Below are 25,739 nucleotides of genomic sequence, written 5' to 3'. Positions count from 1 at the left end.
TAATCTTAACTTAAATGGTAATTTGATTTTTACATTTAGATTTTTATTACTTTTGGTTCTTATGAGTGTTTTTTATTCAATTGAGTTATAATATGTGTTAAATAGGATGATATATTTCTTTACATTTGTATTAAAAAATGATCACATATAAGTATAATGAACTACTTAACTAATAATTTGATTTATATGTTTAAGTTTATGGTTTATTTTTATTCTTATGTATTTTTTATTTAATTGAGTCATTATATTATTTAAATAAAGCTCATTTGGTTCCTTGTACGAAATTATCTTTAAATTTGATGTGATTATGTGTAATTTCAAATCATTTTATTCATTTTCAACCTTTTTTTATCTACATAATCTTATTGACATAGTCTTTTTCGAATATAAGATTTTCATTTTTATGTATTATATGTTGAAGATAGACACATTAATATAATTATGATTTTTAAATTCAGGATTAATGGATAATGACTAAAAAAACCCATATTATCTTCATATAAAGATATAAAGATTCAATTAACTCATAAGAAAAATATAGAAAATAAATTATTAATTAATTAATTAATTTTTTCATTAAAAACTACTCACCTTTAATAAAAGAGATTACATAAACTCTATTTAACCATCCATGTGACTCAATTAAGTTAAAATCAAATGTAGGACCAAAAGATATAAAAAATATAAATATATAATTAAATAATTATTGTTTCAATGTAAAGTATTTATCATGTTAAAATAAATAATCAGTATAAGCGAAAAATAATAATATACTTTTATAAAATGGTGATGAGATATTAACATGTAACTACAAAATATAATTTTAAAAGTTTAACAAATAATTCTTAGAATTATATTTTTTTTTCTAACACATATTTGGCAATATAAAATAAGAAATGTTAAAGTATTTACTCTTATATTTAGAGATATAAATACTGACAATTTTGTATGCGAAAAGGAATCCTGAAAACAAAGTGACACAAACCATTGCTTGAGGAGTAGAAAAAGAAAGCAAGATAAAAAGAAGACCGTGTGTGCGGCGGTGTTCTTGGCCGGAATATTCCCTGCTGACGAACAGAACTTGCCACATTTGTAAATATACACCTTCATCTCCCGTTCATGCATAAGTGTATAACCAACACTCGCACAACCACCTGTTGTGTAATTTTCGAAATTGCTCTGCAATTCGATTTACTCAACTGATGGGATCAGAAGGGTTTCTCAGTTTGACGAGATGATGGTAAGTGACTCACTCGTTATCCATTTTTGAATTATTTTTATTCTATACTTGTTTGGCATTCTTCAGATTATCATGCCATTCATTGTTAACATGACTTGTCTGCATCGCTCCATGCTTTCGAGAGAAAAAAAAAGAACATTTAATGGATTGGAGTAGCTAGGTATAGGTTTAGGTACGCCATATGTACATGTTGGAGGTTCTCGCTCTTTGAGTAGTTCCATGGCACCTAATGGGGTTTCATTCTATCACATAGGCACTACTTTTGTTTTAAATAGCAATTACTCCCTGTGTTGCCTGTTAACTGTTTAGTAGGGGCTTAATACTTCAGCAATAGATACGATATATATATGAGAATTGAGGTGGTTGCCATCTCCAACTACCCATTTTATGCATGCCACATCGGTTGAGTTGTTGTCTTTTAGGTAAAGTACATCAATTTCAGCCTCAACTCTTAAAACTTTTTCATGGTGTTTGGTGTTTTGCTTTTATAGACGTTAATCGTTGCGGGATTTTTATCCAGTTAACTTTGTTGTGCCACATGTTGCAAATATGAAATATGAAGTTGAATTTTCCCCTGGAAATGAATTTCTAGACACTCAACTGTGTAAGAATTCTAGTCAGCTTCGCAGTCTTGAGGGCAAGGAGTTGTCTGAAAATGTGCCTAGTGGAAAGGACAAAAGTTGTCCTGAAGTCGAAGAAGCTATGTCATTACAACAAATAACAACAAAAGTAAGCCGGAGTGGTAGTTCGTGTTCAAAGAGACCAAGGATGTCTAAATCAGAAAAGTTCTCAAGCCTGAATAAACTAGAGGAGTCAAGAGATGCTTCTGAAAGGCTTGGATCAGACCACATAAAGAGTATTTCTCCTAGTATTTTCTGTCCCCGAAAGCAGACGTTATTTTCTTCATATATATATTTTCACAACCTTTTCCCTTTATTTTGTTTTGGTACAGAGAAAAGTCAATTTCCAAAGCAAAAGAGCCATTCTACCAAGTGTGGAGAGAAAAGGAACATCAAGGTGGCTTCTTCTACGGCTAAGTGCGGTTCTTCTTTGAAATCGGGTGCCACAATCTTTGTTTCTGCTTATGGAGGGAAAAACTTGTTTGGTATGTAACTATAGGTCTATTGTACTCTTCATTTTATTTGCATAGAATTACTTTTTGATGTGATTATTTGCAGTCTTGGGTTCACTGTGGTTGTGCGTGAGTGTATCGTTATGCGTGTTACCTAAGGTCATGACTCTTAACCTGTTATCAATCTGGTTAGGTGTTTCTAACGTAAGTTATGTCGGAACTCTATTCACCCATCCCTAGCTTCCTAGTTAACTATTGTGCTATATGTTGATGTACTAAAATATTCTCTTTAAGACCTAAGTACATAATATATCTAAGTCTTTATTTAGTCTTAATGTTGTGATGGTGATGCTATGGAAGCCAGAAACTTATTTCATAACCACATGTGTTTAGTCTCAGTTAAATGATTGCGTAAGATAAATGTAGGAACTTGATAATGTTTCTTGTAACATGTTTGTTTGAAGAAAAAACATGCTATATTATATTATCATTCTTGAAATGAATTTCATTGTGGTTATATTTATATTACTTTGAAGCCATTTTATCAATATTCAGTTCTTTATACTTCTAGAAATTTAATGTGTTATTATTTTATTTTATTTAAATTATTGCTCTCATTTTTAAGTCAACCAAATTTACTATATGAGCATTTCAAAATAATAGCCCCCCTAATAAATATGATTTTGGATCAGTTACCAGTAATATTTGCCATCTATTAGTATCCAGCCCAAATGCTGTTATACATGAACAAAGTACTATATTATTGGTATGAATTCTGATCAAACATCCTATAAGTTTTGGCCATATACTCTTGGTTCCATGGATATAAATATCTAGTCTAAGTTTCTTTACCAATAAGAAAGGATCCACTGGAAGATGGTCAGATTAAGAGAAAGGTAGGAGAAGACCAAAGAGAACTCTCAGAGAAACCATTATAACACAATAACAATTATCCATTTAGCGAGCACCGTCTAATTGGATAAGGTTTTGTTGTTATTTCTATAAGCTTCTCTATCAGAATGCTTTCTGGTTTTTATGATATATAGCTGCCATTACTGAATTAAGATTACGTATTTCTAAACTAGAAATTTTGGAAATTCTTGTCAGGGTTATATGGTCTGAAGCATGATATTCATGATGTGACAAAACTTATGGATGTGCCATCGTTGGATGGACTCCTTAGGGGAACTTTTGACTGCCTTAGTTTGAGTGAAGATGTAAGGAAGAAGACATCAAATACAAGTGGAAGTATTTTTGATTCAGTTAGAAAGGCTTGCTCTCTCCTTCAGTTACCAAAGTCTGTCCAATCCAAAAATATGGATGACATTGATAGTTCCTTATACAAGATGTCTGATAGCCAAATGAGTTTATTTAGTGCTGTAGAAAGCAATGGTATCAAGGATAAAGAGCAGTCTTGCACATCAGACATGTCTGCATGCCACAAGGTTAGTACTTAATAGTTATTATTCAGTAGATTCATTTTATTTCAAGTTGTAGCTTATAGGAGTGGTATGAATTATAATGGACTACCTCATGCGCATAAAAGCTGTATCTATAACTTTTTTTGGTTGGTCTTGTTCTTTAGTTCTCAAGCAAATTTACCTTCAGTGATAGCAAATGTAAAACTATATAATGGTAATGTTATTTATACTCTGTAGTACTTGACATCCAGGATCTTTGTACTGAAAACAAAAATTCCTCTAGTCTACTTGACTTTCCATTATATCAACCGAAGGATGTCTTGGAACGGATTGCAGTCCCTCGATCCCAGGACTTGGATTCTCTGTTCCCTGATGAGTCCAAGCCTGTTGTTCCAAAAAAGAATAGTAATAATCTACGTTCTGGCAAGCAGGTATCTGATCAACCAAGCTTGCCAACTTTCCCATGGTCACATGCTTTTGGAAGCCATTCTAGAACTAATTCAGACATAGTTAAGTTATCAACAAGTAGAAGCACGTGTCAAGGTAAATGGGCACGGATAGATTTAATTGCTAGCTCTACTGATATCAGTCGTGGTTGTTTTACAAACCTTGATTCATTCAGTTATGATCAGAGCCTTGTTCCTTCAACCAGTAGTTCAAGCCATAAAGATTGCCCATCTTTATTTGCTATTCTTCCTTTCTGTCAGTGGAATTCCTCATCTTCTGTAACACGCCCTAAAGATTTCGAGGCTACTACAGGTACAATTTTTTCTTAGGCTACCTGATTTTTTTATTTTACCTTTTGTTTTGTATCTAATATATTTCCCCCCTTCGTCACTGTGATGTTATTGAATAAAACACATAATTTGTATATCTGCACACTTGTCTGTCTATTGCTTTACCCTACTTTTCCTTCTTATGCGTGCTCTTTTCTTTGGTTGGACTTCAGGACAAATCATTCAAAACCTCCTTTTATGTTATTTCCCTCACGAAATTTCATTTTAAATCTTATAATCTAGCCAGCATGAACAGCAAGCCTGAAATACGTTTCATGTATTGTAAATCTTAAATCATTTGCTGAAGTTACAAGTGGTTTTAGGTGTCTCCATCTTCTCCCCTGCTTAATATTTTGGTCTCTGGCAGATGGGCACTGTCCAAGATTATTAGAAGCTGCAGAAATTCTGTGTGAAATGGCAACAAACTCTCCAGGACATAACCCATATGAAATCATGAGGTCACAGAAGAAGACTTTACATAAGAACATGAAAGGTAAAAACTTGAAGCCAATTGCAAACCATGAAGAAATGTCTTCAGCACCAACTTCAGTGGTTGGATCCAACCCGATGGCCAGATCTGTTGACGAAATAATTCCTGCAAAAAAGCCACGGGTTTCCACAGTCGAGTACAGGAATGGTGTTCGTTCACATTATGATAAGAAGGGACCCTATTCTTCAAAATCAAGTATGCCATTACCCAGTAAACCGGTTAGGGACTTGATTAAAGAAAACAAGCACTCGACAGCTACCATACTGAAGGAGCTTACTATGATGCACCCAACTAATCGGATTTTGGATAAGGGTAAGGCTTATGTTAGTCAATTCAAGGTTAAAAAATTAGGATTAGTGGATTGGAAACGGGGAAAGGACAAGTGAGATTGATCAAGCCTTATCTCATGTAGAAACATCTATTGCTGTGACAGCTGTTGTGATTACCGAAAGTTAGATTTAGTCATTGGCTGCTTTGTATATTATCCTTATGGCTGCAATCAGATTGTTGCAGAGGTTATTTTCAAGGGAAAACTCGTTTCAAATGTTGTAATTAACTGTAGGTGTACAGAAAACATCATTCTTTGTTCAGTGTAATGTAGAGCATTTGAGGCAACAGTAGCAAGCAGATTCTCTGTTTTTGCGCGTGCTTATGTAGGATGACTTTATGTAACAGACATGCCATAGCATGCCACTACTGTATTATTTCTCATCATAAGTAATTGCTCAGTGCTGGAGTGACTTACGGTACCGTGGGTAGTCAGTCGGTGCATACTTACTGATTAGAGACGTGATACATGAATGTGACCATAACTTTTAGCTTCGTGTGTTATCTAAAAACCAGTAACATTTTTCTCCTGTAGTTTGCCGGAGTCTCATAATTTGAACTGTTTGTCTATTCATCTTATTAAAGCACAAGCACACAATAATTTGTTTTCTTTTAATAGAAGGATGAATGAAAAGTGGAAATTAATTGCTAGAAACGAGTTGAATTTCTATCAATTTTATCAAAAAGAAAGAAATGAGGAATTGAGAAACTGAACGTTAACAGTTGAATCTGGTTTTCCTTTCATCCTTTATTTATGATCTCTCTCGTGACCAGCATATCAAAACTTGAGAAATATACTACATCTCAAAATATTAACAAAACACGAGGCAGAAAAAGTGTCACGAAAACATTTGATCGAGGAGTAAGACGAGTGCCATGGCAAAGGCTGGATCAATGCCAGAATGCACAATCAACTGAAAAATCTCTATCCCAAAAGAGACGTTTTTGGTGTTAGCTTCCTTCCTCTTAATTTCAGCCACGACCCTTCTACACTCATCCAACACCTTACACGTACGATTTGCGTAGGAACCTTCTACAGTGAACGCCACACACCGTTTATCTGAATGTGAGACTCCACGGAACACGTAGGCCAGAACATTGGAGTTTCCATGTAAAATATTGACATGCTTCCTCACACAACAAATTGGACTCTTTGATGGCTCAGACAATTTACTTCTCCTTCTAATGTTCCCCACTTCCCCTTCATACACAAACCATTCTTCCAACAATCCAAGCCTCTGCACATGCTCAAACATGCATAAACTATTTAATAAACCATCTTCAACAAACAACGAATCAAAAAGAAACAAGAGAAAGTATTTGATACATAAAGAACAATAATTTAAACATACCCTGCGGCGGAACATGGTGAGGATAGATTTTCCCGAGGCATCCATGAGAGTGACTTCGTTGGGTCGACCAATATAATTGTCGACCCGATACACCAAATTCCCACAACAATCGATGACTGTGAATCCTTTGCAACTCATCACCAAGGATTTTCTCCAAACTGTCAGGGACGTGCTCAACTGTTCTGCGTTGTTTTTCTCCTCGTCATGCTCTTGTTCTTGTTCCTGATGAACTGCTCTCGACAGGGATCTGAATCTAGGAAACACCCTCATCTCGTTCTCTCTTCTTTCCCTCTGTTCCGTCCTTTGATCTTTATCAAATTCACTCTCTCTTACTTTCAACCTCGCTAGATAGATTCTCTGCGTCAAGTTTAAAAGGGGCCAAAGGAACACATTTATACCATTACTGTCATAACATTCAGGTAGAAAAGTAACACGGAGAACGTCTTCAAAAAAGATAATAAAAAAATGATTTTTTTGATTTCCAATTCCGCTGCTACCAGTATGGGTGACAACATGACATGTTGACTACCCACCCTTACAAGTTCTCACACTCTTTCATGGCGGAGCGCGTATTATTATATAGGGCCAAGACGTTGACATCTCATTTTTAAACCCAGTTTCTTATTACTTTCTTCTTCTTTTTTCTGACCCTTTTGCCGACATTTTATAGAAATTATCGACTTATACGGAAACAGTACATGTAACATTAAACTAACAGATTTCATCTAGTTTTAAGTTAATTTTTAATTCTGAAAAAGAAAACATCATTAACAGTTGGGAAGAAAGAAAATTATTAAAGATAAGCATGGTGGTGTTGAAAAAGAAAACAAAGATTAGATATTTTCTTTAGTTACGATATTATCAAAAAGTTGAATTTTATAAGTAGAGACCAGAAAGTGAAAAACATGTTACATCTATTTGGTAGTGTTACGATTTTCTATTTTATTGCTTCAAAATCTTGTTTGAAACATGTGAGATTTGTAGAAGATTTTTAAAGCAGTCCTTTCAGAACATGCTATTGAAGTGTTTTGAGAAGAAAAGTATTGACGTTGAAATTGATGAGTTAATAATACTAACACATGTTGGAGAAGGTGACACGTGGCCTAGTTTGGTCTCGAACCATTCCAGAAGCAATCTATTTAGATTCTTTTTCAAGATTTTGGCTTTTTTTCTCAGTTACGTATATACATAGGCATTCTTAAGAAAGTGAGAGAAAAAAAGAAGACAAAAATTAATTCTGGACATTCTTAGATAACACTCATTACTAGAAAGAGTGCTCAAACAAAATTTCTCATTGGTTACGCAAAAAAACAATACTTATTATTGCAAATTGAATAAAATATACAATATAATCTTATTCGTTCTCTTTCAACTAGATATTTCTAATGTTTTCTAGAAAAATATTTCACGTGTATGCTAATAAAATTCAATAAAAAAATTAACAAGTCGAACTTGGGCTTATGAGAATGATCGAAAAGAGATCTATTATCATGATAATCGTTATTTTTATATAAAAATAAATAAAAGAAATAGAACGAGAGGGTTGAGTAAATAGAAGAAGGACAATAATAATGAAGTGGGTAGAACATATGATGAGAAAGTGGAATGGCCTACCAGCCATTAGTGTGGTCTTTCAATTGGTGAAGCAGCTGAAAATTGCTTTTCGTCACATGGTGTGTGCTACAGTTACCTAAATACATAGGACAGTAATTGCTTTGACCAAAAGGCCATAAAAAGCCATAGGGGTTCATACAATTACATACCTAATTTGTTTTTACTTTAATTTGTGTGATTTTGTAAAGTTAAACTAAAAATAAAAATTAGAATAACTTCTTAGAGGAGTTTTGAATCAATTTAATAGTTTGATAATTTAATTATTATAACTAAATTTTGTTATATTTATTTAATTTTTTAAATAATTTCATGATGATATTTAAATTGTTTATACTGTATAATAATGTTTGCTTTAATGTTAAGTTCAAAAATTAAGTAACTAAAAACATAATTAATCTTTAAAAATTTTAAAAATTATTGAAAAACCGATTTTGCTTAAAACCATGACAATCTCCTCTTTTTCCTTAATTGTGTTTGTAATACTTCTTTTAAATATTAGTTATTGGGAGCAGTAGTGATAATGGTTTGAAGGACATAATTAATTGGAAAAATAAAAGAATAATAATACTTTGACAATATTTTTTTGACAATATTTTAACATCATCTACGTTTATTCTGTGATTGGTCCATGTTGGTGTTTATAATTATTATTATTGATTATAGAATAATTTTGGATCAATCATAAAATAACACGTATGTTGTCAATAAAATATTATTAAAGTATCATCATCCAAAATAAAATGGATAGATAGTGATAGGAAATGTAATGGTGGGTGGCAGACATGATTATGATTGTGTGCGTTTCTTTGGTCAATGAGTCGAAAGTTGAAACACGGCTTTGGTGTTTTTGTGTGGCTGAAGAGAAGAAGAGAAAGAGCTTTCAAACCGACCCGTGCTGCATTTGGTTACCATTTATTTGGAGTTTTCCTTACGCTTTTATGCCTCACCACTCTTCAAAACCACTCACTCTCTTTCTCATCAAATGCTTTCCAATTTGATCACTTGCTTTTCAACCATCACAGTTCAACAAACCCCATATTTTTAGATTCTTTGCTTCTAAAGTTAAACACTGGTATAAAATAACTTCAATATTAATTAATAATTTAACTTATTGGAATACCATCCTCTCAACAGGTATTTCAAATGTCACTAAAATGAATTAGATTTTAATATTATTGTAGATGTTTGTAGAGGTTTTCCATAGGAGGTTCAGTACTGATAAATTATGAACAAAATCATATAAAAAAATAACATATTATCTCTAACTCAATTTTAAACCAGTAGGGTTATAGATAATTTTACTTATGTATTATACGTCTTATTTGTTTGTAACCAATATAGAATTTCTATCTTATTTAAATTCTTAACCCAATTAGATTGAATTCAAATTTTTCCAATATTCAAAATCTCACATAATCTTACATGTGACAACAAAATTACTCTTGGTTATCATAAAATTAAACATAATATTTGGTCTCTCAAATTATTAATATTCAACATTTCACATCTATTACAAATTAGACGAATTTATAATATATAAAATAAATATAAATCTTATTTTAAAAATTAATTTTTTAAGATTGATTTAATTTTAAAATTAGTTTTTAACAAAATTATTTAAAACTTATCCTAATAAAATTTATTATTTGTTAAATAAATCGAATTATTATGAAATATTATTAATATTTAGTCACACTCATATAATATCTGTCTCGTTAATAATATCTGATGAAAACATCAGATTAACTATAACTAACACAAATTTACAATAATACAAATTTCATATTATAAAATAATTTTATAAAGTTAAATTAAGTTTCAAACTTGCTTCTAAAATGTTTTCACCTTTTGTTATAGGTAAACTAATGTAACCTAATTTACACTATATCATTGCGTTGCAACTAACATAATCATTTCCCACATACATTACTAACAAGAATTTTAAACTTGTAAAATAATTTTTGTGTTCCTCGATTTATTTATTTATTTATATATATATATATATATATATATATATTTTTTTTTTAGACATGAATTTTATTAATATACCCATCTAACTCTCTTCCATAACTTAATTTTTTTCATAAAAGTGTTCATTTTTCAAATTTTTTTATATATATACTTTCATCGATTAGTACTGCATAAGTTTTATTTTCTCTCTTGTGATGAAGCAAACAAGCAAGGCAGGGATGAATGGGAGATTAATGGAACTATATTCAGGTTATTTCATAAAACAGAGATTATTATTTTTCAGATCATGCACGAAGGACGCGTGTCCCTATTAGCGTCTCAACGATAGTAATCTTAGTGGGTCCCGCTTAGATTTCAATCGCTGCGAAGTTTGGAAAATATTACACCTAATATTCCATAATACTCCTTCTAAACGTCAACCGCGTGCGCCAGCGCCGGGACTAATTAGCCTTTTCAACTATATGATGATCTCATAATAACCTAATTATTTATGTCAATAAAGTTTTCAAACTTTAATTTGTATATAAGAAAATATAAAATTGAGAGTGTGAAATAAATCATTTCAATTATTAATTAAAGAGATAACATGTACAAAAAAAAAATCAATTTCCAATGAAATAATTTATATCATAATTGATTTAAAAGATCAATTTTAATGCAATTGATTTAATTTGAGTCATTTACTTAGAAAGTAACTCGTGTTTCAGATTAATTACACTGTATAAACAAATTTATATTATACAGAATGCAAATGAATAGCACAAGGTAGAAACAAAATTTCAACTATTTATTTTATAGTTTTTGGAGTTTTGTTTTTTAAATTAACAAAACGGATATGTACATATTTCACGTACTAATACAAGGCTTTTACTTCCTGCACTTCCTCAATTTCTTCCAGCACGTCAAAAACTTTCGAAATGACCTTTTGAAAAAGGTGACTTTCTGAAAGTTTTCCGAAACAGTTTTTTCAGAATTTACGAACAAAATTTCTGAAACAAAAATTTCAAATCATAATTTTCATGACAAAATTTGCGAAACATATAAAATTTGCTCCAGAATAAATGTTAATTTTCAGAATGAAATTTTTGAAAATTTTCTGAAACTGATGAAATGTTTTCCGAAATTAGTCTTTTAGAATACTCATATATGAAACGTGTTCCGAGAAAAGCTTTCCAGAATATATGGAATATGTTTCGAAAAAATCTTTTCAAAATGATTTTTTTTCTTCTGTATTTTCTCTCATCTTCTTTTGCAGCGTTTTCTTCCTTTCTTCTTCCTTTGCGGCAGCAGTCCAGTGGCAGTGGTATGGTCTAATGACAAAGGGTGTTTAAGTCTTTTTCACGTATTGTGGGAGTGTAGAAAGCAATAGTCTGATTCCTATTAAAGAAACAAACTTTTGGGCCTGCTGTCTCTTTCGGCTTTTTAATGTAGTTTTTGGTGACAAAAAATATTTGATAATTAATTGTTATATGAAATTTTGAGTTCACAAAAATATTTAGTTTATGTTTCTTGTAAAGATTTCCTATTGTAAGTTCGTATCATTTCTAAAAATAAATAATTAGCAATATTTCATAACTTATACTAATAAAGTTATTTAGAATATTTCAAAAATAAGTTTAAAGTCGCAATTTTTTTATTAGTAAATATATTATTTAAATGTAAGTTTTATAAATATAAATTTATTAAAATTGAAAATATTTTCGTGTAAATAACTTTTTTAATCCACATTTGTAAACTTTATATTAAAATAATATTTTCAGAAGAAACTCTGAAACATTGTTTGTCAAAAACGCGAATTGAATGAATCGTGTAATGTACTTTTCAAATAAGTTGAAGCAAGGATGGAAGCAATACAAATTTGTAATTATGAAACCAAAATGGAGAATTTTAAATTACAGGGTGTTATGTAGTAAGGATATTTATGTAATAACATAAATATCTTAGATATTTTAGACAGTTAAGATATTTGTCAAAGCCACTAGCCACATTTTTAGGTAAGGTGGTTATTTTTATTTTGCTTATAAATGCAGTGACAGGACCAAAGTCCAGGTACGTTCTCTTTATGCTCTAGAGACCCTAAATATTATTTCAGAGTAATATCCAATTACTCTCTTGAGAGCTTCAGCTCCATAACTCACATCTGACTTGAGCGTCGGAGTATCTTTGCAGGTACCTCCCCCTCCTTTGGCAAGTATGAAGAAGTATGAAGAACAACAATGATTGGAGAAAAGCACGCATCCCAGATAACCAGCAAGCAACCCAGACACACAGGAAAATGTACACCGAAACACAGGGAAAATAGAAATATATTAAAACTTAAGAAATTAAACCTAAAATAAATTCCAAAGAAGGGTTTTTATTATTATTATTATTATTATTATTATTATGTTGTTGTTGTTTAGTTGCGGTATAAACAATAGTCGAATATGTTATGTGCAAAGGACAAGATTTAACATCTGAAAACGATATTTAGAAAATAATATTACTTAAGAATAAAAAGAAATAATAATATAGGTCGGTGTTGATTCAGACTTACGTTTACATATACTACGTAACTACCTAACCAAGATTTTATGAACTTTCAATCATCCAAGAAAATTCAACAACAATGAACGTTTAAATATAATTGTCTTACTGATATGGTTGTTTTACGTATGAATTATTTTGTTTTCAACAATACTAATTGAGTGATAATAGAATGATACATTTTTATATTTATTTTTACATATTATATAAGGATAAAATGATTATAAAAAATAAAATTTTGTATTTTTTAAGAAAAAAAATATTGTTAAATGAATATAACAAATTTGTGTGTGTGAAATATCATTTCTCATACTAATAAAATTCAATCACAAATCTGATGTTTATGTAAAGATGCAGTTACCAAATGCTCGTTTGGCCACGACGATAACTGTTTCTGATATGGACGTAATAATTATATTGCATAGTTATATTATATAGCGTGAGACAGAATTTTTCTACCATACTCAATCATTTAAATTTATTTCAAACTATTCTCACCCAGATAACTCTTAAAAAATGAAATTCTCTTCGAACTCCGACACATAAAAAAAAAAATTACATTATTTGATTTTCTTCGTTTTAAATCACTTGAGTTTAATTATTCCATGGTTCGTTAGGATGATAACGATTTTCAGGTTATATATAGATAGTGTTTATTTCTTATTTGATTCACATAAAAAAAATCACTTTAAAAAATATTTTAAAACCCGTGATACTTATAAATACCAACAAATATTTAAAAAGTATATTTTATATATAAATATATAAATTAAACTTTAAATAAGATTACAAAAAATATATAAAATATAATATAAATAAAATTAATTATAAATTAAAATTTAATTTTAATTAAATTTAATTTGATAAAATATAAACTAATTTTAATTTTAATTAAATTTAACTTAATAAAATATAAATTGAATTTTTATTTTTAGTTTTTACAAATAATATAATACTTGTATTTGACTTGTTTATAATTTGTTACCCACAAATAATAAAATATACAGAAATACTAACTATTTATCGTAATTTTATCTGCAAGTACCTCTAGATACCGGTGTTTTTGCCCTATCTAATTATGATGTATCTGTGATATAAAACTTCACGTTTACTTGAACAAATTTAAAAAATAGTAAAACTTACATTCATCCCTATTGTATCTTTTTATTTCTTTCTTATCCAATCAATCTAATTATATCTCTTTTAAAACATTTTTTTTCTTCTTACATATTTCCATTGTACTAAACAATTAAATATCTTTCTTCTTGACTTACTCTTTCTATTTATTTTTTCTTAAAATCAGTGATTGGCAACAACTGGCAACACTAATTATCATCCACGATTTTCAATACCTAATAAAAAAATGATTAACTACGTTTTTGTTCTGTGGATTTCAATTGGTTTTAATATTCTTGTGCAAGACGTTTCTGAATACTAAATAAGAATAATCTTTATAAAGATGTGAATCACAAAAATTAAGAATGTTAAAGTATATGTAATAGTTTTTTTTTTTATGCCTATAAAATTGTTGTTGAGGATAGGAGTTGGTGAGCAATTGACTTGAAACTTGGAAGTTAGCGATGGCTTCCTCATATCTTTCGCCAATATACGTAATGCTCTTCTAGAACAATCTCACCTTCTCTCTTTTCCATTTTCTTTTTCTTTTTCATAATTAAGAACTAACTCAAAATAATTAACATTATCTCAAACATTAAACATGTCTGTTAAATGTGGAAGACATTTAGAAATATGAATATGAATAATGTAAGCAACTCTCAATTTTTAGACTCAACACAGAAGAAGAAGAGAAGATTCTAATTAGGTCAAATTTAATAAAGAATTATAAAAAAAAGTGTAAATACAAATTAAAAGTATAATTATTGAAACATATTATTAATATTTATTACTACATTAACTGTTTTACTGATTAAATGTGAACTAACTTCATCATAACACTTTTATCTATCTGATATGTTGGTTAACAATTTATCCACACCACGAAAAAGATAACATTAAATTACACGACAGAAATTATTTAAGTGAACGGACCATACACAGAAAAAGAATAATAAAATTATTCTCTTGAGTGGATTTGAGAGGATTTGAACATAATTTTTTTTTGTCGTTTTTTTGGGCGAATTTGAAGGTAAATTAGAATGAATTTGAAAATAATTTTTTTTAATTTGTCATGTTAATACAATTCTATACTAATTCTCACAAATTTTATTTTCAAATTCACTCTCATCTACCTCCAAATTCGCTTAAAAAAACGACAAAAAAAATTATCTTCAAATCCTCTCAAATCCCCTCAAATTCATCCTCTCAAATCCACTCAAAACAACAAGCCCGACATCTAAAAATCGCTGGGCTTAATTTAAAAAAATAAATGTATTTGCTTTCAGTATGGATGAAAAATGACTACTTCAGTCAAACACAAAAGACAGATACTTTGAAAAGGTTTTTGTTTGGTTTTAATTCTACGGTCATAGCCATTTGTAGTTAGAATTAGGAAACAACAAATACTGCCGATTCGAAAGTGAGACTCACAATAAACCTCTATTTTAGTATTTTACTTGCTAAAAGAACAAAGAAAGAATCCTATCCAGTTTCTGGTTTCTACCTCCTTATCTGCTCCAATTCGTTATTTATCATATTTTTCATCATACAATTTACTATTTTATGGCAAGTTGACAATTTGTAGGTCTATGCGGGTTTCTAATCCAGATAAAAATTTGATAGCGTCATTAATTCTTGAAAAACAGTAAAATATATGATTATTTTGAAATTTATTTGAGACAATACTAAAATTACATTAAGGCTACAATTTAAATTACAATTAACATCTGAACTGAAAAACATTAAATGATGTATTAAAAAAAAAACAGTTGTTCTTTTGTGTGTCACGTGATGCTTTAATCATTCTCACTTCTTTAAAAACAAACTTTTTTTCTTTAGAAGAAAAAAACAAGAGAGAGAGAAAATGGATAAAAACAAAAGGATTGATGGCGAAAACCGTGAGTGGAGTTTACACGGCCATCCGTCCCGTCGTCGACTTGGGAGACTCTGGTATCCTGGGTCCCACTACCATTAAAGTATTAAGCTTCACTTTCCTTTCCCGGCCCCACCACTCTCTCTATCTCTCTGTTTCCACCACTTCCCCCATTACCCAGTTTTATGCAAAGTATGGAAAGGATCATATACAAGAACAAGAAAACACCATCGTCTTTCGAGTTTTCGTGCTTTCACTCTTCGTTTCTTGTTGTTACTATTTATTCACCTGCACAATTACACTGTTAATACATTTCTGTATTTTCCTAAACCACGCCCCCATTTTATTGATATTATAGATTACGACTATCACTGTTCCACGTAATCTCTGTTCTTCCTAAGTCCCATTATCAGGCCTGACTAGTGTAACAACAGTGCCTGGCTTCTTTTAGTTTATCCTGCAAAAGCAAAGCCATTGTCCTTTTCTTCGGTCAAACTAATTTGTTTCCTTCTCACAAGAGTTCTGTACACGTTATTGTCTTTTTCTTGCCAGATTCTCATTCTACTACCTCTTTCCTAAACTCTACTCTCTTCTCTCCTTAACCAAACTCCTCCCAATAGCTTCCCCCGCACCTTATCGCATTATATAACAACAAACTAATACCACGTTAAATTCAAATATCTGTATATTAGAAAATTAGAACCTGTACCTGTACTTAAACTGTACATTGTTCTGTTTTCAGTCATCATGAACGGTGCTCCAAAGCACGAACGCCGCTGGGCGTCTGATACGGTGCCGGATGTTGCATTCGTCAGCGGAGGGACGTCGCCGGGAACCGAGTCATACTCCGTCGCCGACGAGTACGTCGAGGTCACTCTCGACGTTCAAGACGATCACACCATCGTTCTCCGCGGCGTTGAGTCGGTGACTGTCGTTAACGTCGACGAAGACTGTGCCGCGAGCGGAAATGAAACTCCGGTGTCTTCTGCCTGGTCTCCGTCGGTCAGGAGGAGCTCTCCCAGCCGGTGGAGGCAGTTCTCGCAGGAGCTTAAGACCGAGGCGGTTGCGAAGGCGAGGCAGTTCTCGCAGGAGCTCAAGGCGGAACTGCGGCGGTTTTCGTGGAGTCAGGGAGGATCTGAAACGGCGTTCTTGCCGCGAGATCTTAGGAAGCAGCGCGCTCAAATTGAGCGCAACAGCTCCGGTACGAAGAAAGCACTCCGTGGACTGAAATTCATTAGCAGTAAATCCAACGGCGCTGATGCCTGGAACGAGGTGCAAAGCAATTTTGATAGTCTTGCTAAAGACGGTTTTCTCTACCGCACCGATTTTGCGCAATGCATAGGTTCGATTTATTTTCAAATTTCAGTTCAGATTATTCCGTTGCATGTGTTCGCATTTTCATTCCTTTGTTTACGCTTTTGCTTCAAGAGTTTTTTCTATTTGCTGAAGGAATGAAGGACTCTAAGGAGTTCGCACTGGAACTGTTCGATGCTCTGGGTCGTAGACGAAGACTCAGGGTTGAAAAGATCAGCAGAGACGAACTTAGCGAATTCTGGTCGCAAATTACCGATCAAAGCTTTGATTCACGGCTCCAGATTTTCTTTGATATGTAAGCTTTGATTGACTAAATGATATTTTATGAAACATGATAAAGTTAGTTAAAAGTAATTTCTCATTAATTTTTTTCCTATCTTTTTATTTTAATGAACCCCACTCTTCTTAAATATCTTCGTTATTTGCTTTAGTAATTAAGGATTTTCCCAATTTTATGAAAAGAACTGTGACATGAAAAAGTAGCGTTTTAGTCTTTTTTTTCTTTCTATGTTTTTAATCATTCAGAAATTAAACGTAGAATTTTATACTAAAGAGAAAAGTTTGAGTTTTAAATAATTAATTAAATAATTTAAACTTAAAATGATCTAAGTTTATGAAGCATTTTATTTGCGGTAGATATAAATCTATATTTAAGTTTTTTTTTTTTTTACGTATTTGTATCCGATAGAAATAGAAAAACGCCTGCAAAGCTTTATTTTCCTCCCTGCCTGATTAGAATCCTAATCACCTTCATAGGGTGGACAAGAACGAAGATGGTAGAATAACCGAAGAAGAAGTGAAAGAGGTACATTTCTGTCCGAAATTTCATTTCTTATCTCATCAACAGATATACATCTGTGCACCTATGACATTTTAATTGTTTTCTCCTTTGTCCACTGAATTAATTTTTTAATATATTTAAGACTTTTTATGCATAGCCATGTGAATACTATTTTTCTATAGGCTTTAAAATAGTTGAAGCTAGCGTAACTCATAACCATCATTTTTTGTAAGTGAAAGCGTGATCAACAACTTCAAAAGAAAGGGTAAGGAAGTTGACATAGCCAGATTTCTTTACTTAGTTAGAACATAGTTAATTCCTTTCTTCCCATGTACACTTAATTAACACAATTAACTACAGTCGTATATTTAATTGTATAAGTTTTACATGTGTTGTTTGCTTTTATTTTTAAAAATTGAATTTTAACTTTTTTTTTTTTATATTAGCCTTCTTGTCTGTTCTTTTTTTGCTAATAATTTCCTCAAGAGCAAAACACGTCCATTTTCTACATTCATTATAATGAAAATATTTAATTAACTAATTTATTTTTATTTAAAGGTCAGTGCTATGTTTGTTCTATAGCAAATACACTTGTAGTCAAGTTGACTTTTAATAATTAACCACAACAATAACCAGTTGAAGTTGAAGCAGGTTATCCACAAGCAGTAAAATTACATGTAATGTCACGCAATACGACACCAAATAAAAATATATTGCTATAGATGAAGATTATATTTCTTAAATAAATAAAATAAAAAATTTATCATATTAGTTATAGTGTAAATAAGTGTTTTAATAGATTGATCTTTATTCGTCTCTCCACTCCGGACGTTTTCTATTAATTGTTCCAAAGCAATAAGTATACTGTTAGGTGCTATTCAATGAAAGTTAAGTCATATTACTCGTATAATAATTAATAATTATATATTTTATCATTTATATGTCACACTTTTTCTCTTCTATCCTTTTCTAATGGTTGTAAAAATGTGTAATTTAATTATACACAGATAATTTCCTTTCTAAGGCCAATGAATTTCTGGCTTTTGCTGACACAGATGCCACTCCCACTTTCTTGATTAAACAAATTTATTGCAATTTATAAAGTTGACGCTTTCAGTGCGGTTGGTGGGGGCATGATGGACATTTAGCTTAAAAAAGTTTTAGGTGGTCCAAACATGCCTGTCATAGAAATACTACCCTCGGTCAAACATTCAAATAGTTGTTTTAATCCCAATGATTCCGTGCTTGTTTTGTAAATTAAACCGATTGACTCTAATTTTTTTAATCTCACCAGTTTATAAGCACATACCACTTACTAGTTTAGTTAAATATTTTTAAATTTTAATAACTTAAATTAACATTCTCAAATTTGTGGCACAAGTTGGTATTCTCAAATTGGGTATTAAGAATACAATATTACGTTAAGTGTTAAGCAAAATTTATTGCCCGTAGTTCTTTGATCCGATTTCAGTCAAACTCGGGGTTGGTAAAATAATGGCAGAACTTTATTCTTTTGCCAAACTAAATTGTAGGTTATTTTGAAACTGAACCTACATGATGAATTGAGAAAGGATAAACTCAATGAGAAAATTCTTTGATTTATAAAAATAGGACCGAAACAATCACTAACACAGAAATTATATTCAGTGAATATTTATTTATTACTGATGACACAATAAGCTAGACGGTGATAAAAAAATAAATTATGTAGGATTTATTGTGTGATTTTTAATAATAAAAAATTACTGTTTATTTTATTTTTCTTCTTAAACATAATAAAATCAATTTTCTTGTAATTTGGAATTGAGGAACATAACACTTTTATATTATAAAATAGTTATTTTATCCTTACAAAATTTAGCATGATCATCATCTTAAGGACAATATATTTAAAATAGAAATGATACACACACACACACACACACACATATATATATATATATATATATATATATATATATATATATATATATATATATATTACCTTTTTTATAAAATCTTTGTTCCATTTTACTACTAAACCTCATAAATTTGCTACTCACAACAATTATTAATTTTTTGAAAAATGTATATCTTGATATTAAATGTTGCCTCTCTGTAAAGTTAAAATTTGTATTAAACACATGGTTATATTTAATTTCTCAGATCATTATGCTAAGCGCTTCAGCAAATAAGTTATCCAGATTGAAAGAGCAAGCCGAAGAATACGCAGCTCTGATCATGGAAGAGTTAGACCCTGAAAGACTTGGGTACATTGAGGTTCGAATTCTCTACAAACCATAACATCTGAATTTATCAAGAAAACTTGCATATGTTTAATTCCACGATATATTGAGTATGTCAACGAAGAAAATATTGCTACGTGGTTGAGATGTACTCCATGGTTAATTTGGTTTCATTGTTAATTTTTAATTTAATTTTTTTGTTATATAAAAGTTATTATCTACTCTTTCACGTATTTTAATGAAAGCACTTCAGAATGTGTTCTATGCTGGTAATATTTTGTCATGTGTTATAGAGAAAACGACAGCGCAATTTGTTTCGTTTATTAATTAGGTTTATTCATAGTTGTTAATCAAGTCAATGCATGATCAGCTCTGCTCCTTTATATATAGTCCAAAGTTGGGTGAAATTTGTTAGCAAATTACATGCTATAATTAATTATAGGTGTCCTAGAGGACACGATTACATAAGGAATTGAATTGAAGTAACAATTCAATCACTGTACGTGCATAGTGACGAACGCATCCTAGTTGACTCAATTACATATGTATATATTGTGTACTTATTTAATACGCTTTTCGGCTATTTTTCGATAAACTACCATTTATTTGTTATAAAACAAGACCGAAGATAGTACATAAAAACTGTAAATTTTTTTTTTTAGATTAGTCTTTATCCAAAGTTATAGTGATGAAATAGAATACGTAATTTTGTATTAAATTAAATATTTTAAAATGTCATCATATTACTTAACGCTAGCGAGAGTTAAAATGAAATAAAAAAAAGTTAATGCAGTGTAAAACATATTTATGTGGACATCCAATAAAAAACATTTAATATAATCTCATTGATTTGGCAAGAGCATACATACCTTAAACTCGTACGTGCGCGTGCTGTTTTTTCGTTCTATATGTAGGAAATAATGGAGCCTTTAATAATGAAGGTCGACAATTTGAAAAAGTGTTTTAGTATAGGACTTTAAACTCTGCTAGTTTTGCGAGATTTTAATGGTGGCTGTGTTGGCGCAGCTATGGCAATTGGAGACGCTTCTGTTACAAAAGGATACGTATCTGAACTACAGCCAAGCACTAAGCTACACCAGTCAAGCTTTGAGTCAGAACCTACAAGGAAGGGCAAGAAGCCCGATACATAGGATGAGCCGCAGGATGATCTACTATTTGCAAGAAAATTGGAAGAGGCTTTGGGTTTTAGCATTGTGGGTTTCAGTGATGATTGGGCTGTTTACGTGGAAGTTCATCGAGTACAAGCGAAAAAATGCTTATCATGTCATGGGTTACTGTCTCCTCGCGGCCAAAGGTGCTGCTGAAACACTCAAGTTCAACATGGCACTAATACTCTTTCCCATCTGCAGAAATACCATAACATGGCTCAGGTCCACCAAGTTGGCTTATATTGCACCTTTCGATGATAACATTAACTTTCATAAGGTACGCCCCACACAGCACCACCAGAAAACAAGTTGAATATATTAAAGTTGACCATGTTTTCAAAATGCTGTATCTCTTATCTCTTAGATGGAAAATATCTTTTTAACAATTTTTTTTACAAGAACATTTATTTATAACGGGTGATGGATCCGTTTCAAATATACATACTAATAAAATAGTAATACATAATCTATTGTGAAAATATTGTTAACATATCATAATCTTCTTAAATATGGCAAGATTTTATTGTTATCGTTTTATTATCCGATCATTAGAGATTTCTGATCCATTAGAGTGCTGATCGAGAAGTATTAAAGCCACAATAAGAGATTTAATTTATATTGCAATGTTTAATTTTTTATATGGATATACATATTTTAAAATCTTAAGAATTAGCAAAGCTCGTCTTATTATTAGTGTCATAAATACGTTTTACAATATTCGCATGTCGTAAAAAAACCTTGGCTAACGTGCATGATAAAATAAATTCTATTTAATTAATTACTGATAAAAAATCTAACCGTGCAGACAATTGCTGCTGCAGTAGTGATTGGAGTGATACTTCATGCCGGGAATCACCTTGCTTGTGATTTTCCGAGACTTGTAAATTCGTCTGAAAAAATGTATGAGAAGTATTTGGACGGCGTATTTGGTGATCACAAACCCAGTTACGGAGACCTCATTAAGGGGGTTGAGGGCATGACTGGAATTCTCATGGTGATTTTGATGGCAATAGCATTTACTCTTGCAACAAAATGGTTCAGAAGAAATCTTATTAAGCTTCCTAAACCGCTTAATAGGCTCACTGGTTTCAATGCGTTCTGGTATTCACACCATCTATTTGTCATTGTCTATGTCCTTCTCATCATTCATGGTGTAAATCTTTACCTCGAGCGCAAATGGCACCTCCAGACGGTATGCAACTTTTAGTATCAAATTTCAATTGTTTGGAAGCATCCTTAAAGCTTTTTTTCCTTGCCTGCTTGGTTACTTAACGCATTGATCTCTCTTTTCAGACATGGATGTATCTTGCAGTTCCAATCGTTCTTTATGTGGGAGAAAGAACGCTAAGATACTTCCGTTCTGGTTTCTATACAGTCCGTCTTATAAAGGTGAGCAGAAAAAAAAAACAATAGCTAGGCGCTTCTAAAAGAATAATCAAATTTGTTATGATCTTGGCATTTTAGTTTTCTTTCGTTGCTTACAATTGCTCTTGGCTAATCTAGCACAAATAATAAACAATGTTAAAAACTAAAACTTCAATAAGCTAAACAAAACGATGCAACTCGAACTTACGGATCTTATTTTGTGAAAAACATCATTGTAGGTTGCTATTTATACTGGAAATGTTCTGACATTGCAAATGTCGAAGCCGCCTCAATTTCGTTACAAGAGTGGACAATACATGTTTGTACAATGTCCTGCTGTTTCTCCATTCGAGTGGTAAGTTGCTATTTTCTTTTTTCTACATTACTTTACAGTAGCTGAACTTCTCATGCTTCATGTAAATTCTAAGCACAAAATGGAGAAAACTAATTTAGTACTATAACGGGTTAACCCCTCTAGGATGTCGAAAAAGAAAATAATTGAAATGAGATCACCTTTTACATCATACTGTTTCTATTTCACTTTTTTACGAATCTTTTTCATGTTAAGTTGGTTGATATCTAACAATACACTTACGTATGACAGGCATCCGTTTTCTATTACCTCTGCTCCTGGCGATGACTACCTGAGTGTTCACATACGGCAACTGGGAGATTGGACACAGGAGCTCAAAAGGGTATTTTCTGCGGCCTGTGAGCCTCCCGTAGCTGGAAAGAGCGGCCTTCTCAGGGCTGATGAAACCACCAAGAAATGGTACGTGATGGACCTGCCATATTTGTTTGCCTCGTAACTTCGACCTTAGAAAATAATTCTTTATGCTCAGATTCCTGTCATCTTCTTGGTATCAATAATTGACACAGCTTACCAAAGCTAAGGATAGATGGACCTTACGGTGCGCCAGCACAAGACTACAGAAACTATGATGTCCTACTACTTGTCGGTCTCGGGATTGGAGCAACACCTTTTATTAGCATTCTAAAAGATCTTCTCAACAATATTGTCAAAATGGAGGAGCTGGCGGTTAGTTTTAGTGCATTCATTAACAAAATATTGATTGGTGTTCTTCACATAAAAATGTGCAAATAAAAAATATGACCAATCTCCGAAGGTTTGTATGTACTATAAAAGTAACGTCATGGTCGCTTACTATCCAGGACTCGGTCTCTGATTCCAGTAGAGGTTCAGACCTTAGCACTGGGACTGCAGATTCGCTGTCTTCTAATAAGATTTCTCCGAAACGGAAGAAGACACTTAAGACTACCAATTCTTATTTCTACTGGGTAACAAGGGAACAAGGTTCTTTCGATTGGTTTAAAGGGGTCATGAATGAAGTTGCTGAACTTGATCAAAGGGTATTAACTGCTATATGTATTTATATTTTTAGACTTTCACTTGAAGAGTTCTATGTATTAATTTCCTCTGCTGTCAGCTGAGTAAGTTATATATGTATTTAGCTTATGTTCAATACCTTATGGACTTCAGGGTGTTATTGAGATGCACAACTACTTAACTAGCGTATACGAGGAAGGCGATGCCAGGTCCGCCCTCATTACTATGGTGCAAGCCCTCAACCATGCAAAAAATGGAGTTGATATTGTTTCTGGGACTAGGGTAAGCCTTTCATTTTTGCCATTTATTATTAACTTCATACGTTTTAGTTTAGGAAAAATAAAAGAATCTTTGTTTTTCAGTCTTGACTAAGTTGATTTTAAACCTTGATTTGCTTCTATAAATTTACTACCAGGTGAGAACTCATTTTGCTAGGCCAAACTGGAAGAAGGTTTTCTCTAAAATATGTTCCAAGCACTGCAATGGAAGAATAGGTCAGGCAATCCTCATGAAGCATAAATTTATAGACATTGTTTTCATCTTATACTGACATCCTCAATTCGCAACAGGGGTATTCTATTGTGGCGCACCAGTTTTGGCCAAAGAATTAAGCAGACTCTGCTTCGAGTTCAACGAAAAAGGTCAAACAAAATTTGAGTTCCATAAGGAGCATTTCTAAGGAAGTTTGGACGTATCTTCGTAACTGTAACCAGTCAGCACAAGTGAATTGCAACTTAAACCTTCGTTTTAGCAACTTGTCGTGGCCAGATTATAAGATTTATTCAATAAGCTAAAAACTTAAGCAGAGAATATGATGAGGCATTGTATATACCGGCCAACAAAATGGCTGGACATTTCATCATACATGTGGTGGCTGCGCAAAGGAGATATTGCCCGTGCAAGACCTCGGCAACACTTAAGTTCTGACAGATCCCCTCATTCATTCTGGCGTATTGCATAGACTATTCCATATACACCGCATAGAAAAATATACAACAGTTTTGAAAGTGATAAAAGGAATTAGGTAGTTTTCCGGTTAAGGAGCAAGACACATAGGTCCAACAGGGTGTGTGGACAATTTATTTTTGACAAAATCATAATCGTTATGTAATATTTTTAAAAATTATATTTGAAAACGATTATTTATCAAAAATCAAATGACAACATACTTATACAGAATTCTCCTTTTCTTCAAGTGAATTCAATTATCTTTCTAGAATATGGAGGTTAAAGCGATGTTTGAAGCCTGCTGCTTCTGCTGGGATTTCTCATTCAGAAGAAATATTTATACACTGTACATGAAACTGTTAATAGTATCCTGTTCTTTATCCAGTGAATAGTGCATGAAACTGTAATTAAGATTTTGAAATAAATACTATAATTTAATAAATACTATCATCAACAAAATATTTTAACATTTTTTAAACAAATATAACACCAAAATTTGTGTGGTATAAATTTAACTATATACAAAAGAAATATGTCATTTGACTTCGGCGGATAGGTCAAAATAGTAACTCACGGTGCGAATAGTAGGGCCCGTATAGATGGAGTGACCTTACATCTAGGAGAAGTCATACACTTTTGTCCCTTTGAGTTTGTAGTTTGAACTTTTACCAGATTTTGTTAAGCTGAGATATACGGTTTTACATTAATTATAAGGCTTCCACTGATAAAAAAAAACCATTATATTTGTATAAGATTATAAATTAATAATGTTATATTTCAAATAATTTTATATAAATTGTATAATATTATA

General features: G+C 31.7%; 3 protein-coding genes across 8 annotated transcripts; 2 read left to right on the top strand and 1 right to left on the bottom strand.

Annotated features, from left to right (window-relative positions):
* Positions 1–964: 964 nt before the first annotated feature.
* On the top strand, positions 965–5,748 carry LOC124834583 (uncharacterized). Of its 6 annotated transcripts, none has more exons than XM_088099897.1 (6): positions 965–1,240; positions 1,862–2,096; positions 2,193–2,345; positions 3,420–3,757; positions 3,985–4,492; positions 4,877–5,748. In XM_088099897.1, exons 1-6 carry the CDS (start codon positions 1,235–1,237, stop codon positions 5,383–5,385), a joined length of 1,749 nt encoding a protein of 582 aa, XP_087956023.1. In that variant the 5' UTR covers positions 965–1,234; the 3' UTR covers positions 5,386–5,748. The 6 variants fall into 6 exon arrangements, with proteins under 6 accessions (XP_087956023.1, XP_087956025.1, XP_087956026.1 ...); XM_088099899.1 differs by having other exon boundaries at positions 1,858–2,096; XM_088099900.1 differs by having other exon boundaries at positions 1,833–2,096.
* Positions 5,749–6,042: 294 nt separating this feature from the next.
* Positions 6,043–7,298, bottom strand: LOC124834584 (protein LURP-one-related 17-like). The gene is made up of 2 exons (XM_047309301.2): positions 6,679–7,298; positions 6,043–6,564 (listed from the first exon to the last, which is right to left on the bottom strand). Exons 1-2 carry the CDS (start codon positions 6,946–6,948, stop codon positions 6,166–6,168), a joined length of 669 nt encoding a protein of 222 aa, XP_047165257.2. The 5' UTR covers positions 6,949–7,298; the 3' UTR covers positions 6,043–6,165.
* An 8,319-nt stretch (positions 7,299–15,617) lies between these two features.
* LOC124834577 (respiratory burst oxidase homolog protein A-like) lies at positions 15,618–25,159 on the top strand. Its single transcript, XM_088101068.1, has 14 exons — positions 15,618–17,120; positions 17,228–17,387; positions 17,849–17,897; positions 20,019–20,132; positions 21,125–21,544; positions 22,073–22,459; positions 22,561–22,656; positions 22,872–22,987; positions 23,237–23,404; positions 23,512–23,671; positions 23,806–24,003; positions 24,134–24,262; positions 24,396–24,474; positions 24,550–25,159. The coding sequence occupies exons 1-14, from the start codon at positions 16,526–16,528 to the stop codon at positions 24,657–24,659; spliced, it is 2,781 nt and encodes a 926-aa protein (XP_087957194.1). The 5' UTR covers positions 15,618–16,525; the 3' UTR covers positions 24,660–25,159.
* Positions 25,160–25,739: the final 580 nt, after the last annotated feature.

This window comes from Vigna umbellata, chromosome 10 (genome assembly GCF_029865625.1).
Source record: "Vigna umbellata cultivar VRB3 chromosome 10, Vumbellata_1.0, whole genome shotgun sequence".
NCBI lineage: Eukaryota > Viridiplantae > Streptophyta > Magnoliopsida > Fabales > Fabaceae > Vigna > Vigna umbellata.
Note: the sequence above shows the minus strand (reverse complement) of the source record. Positions and strands in the feature narration are given on the sequence as shown.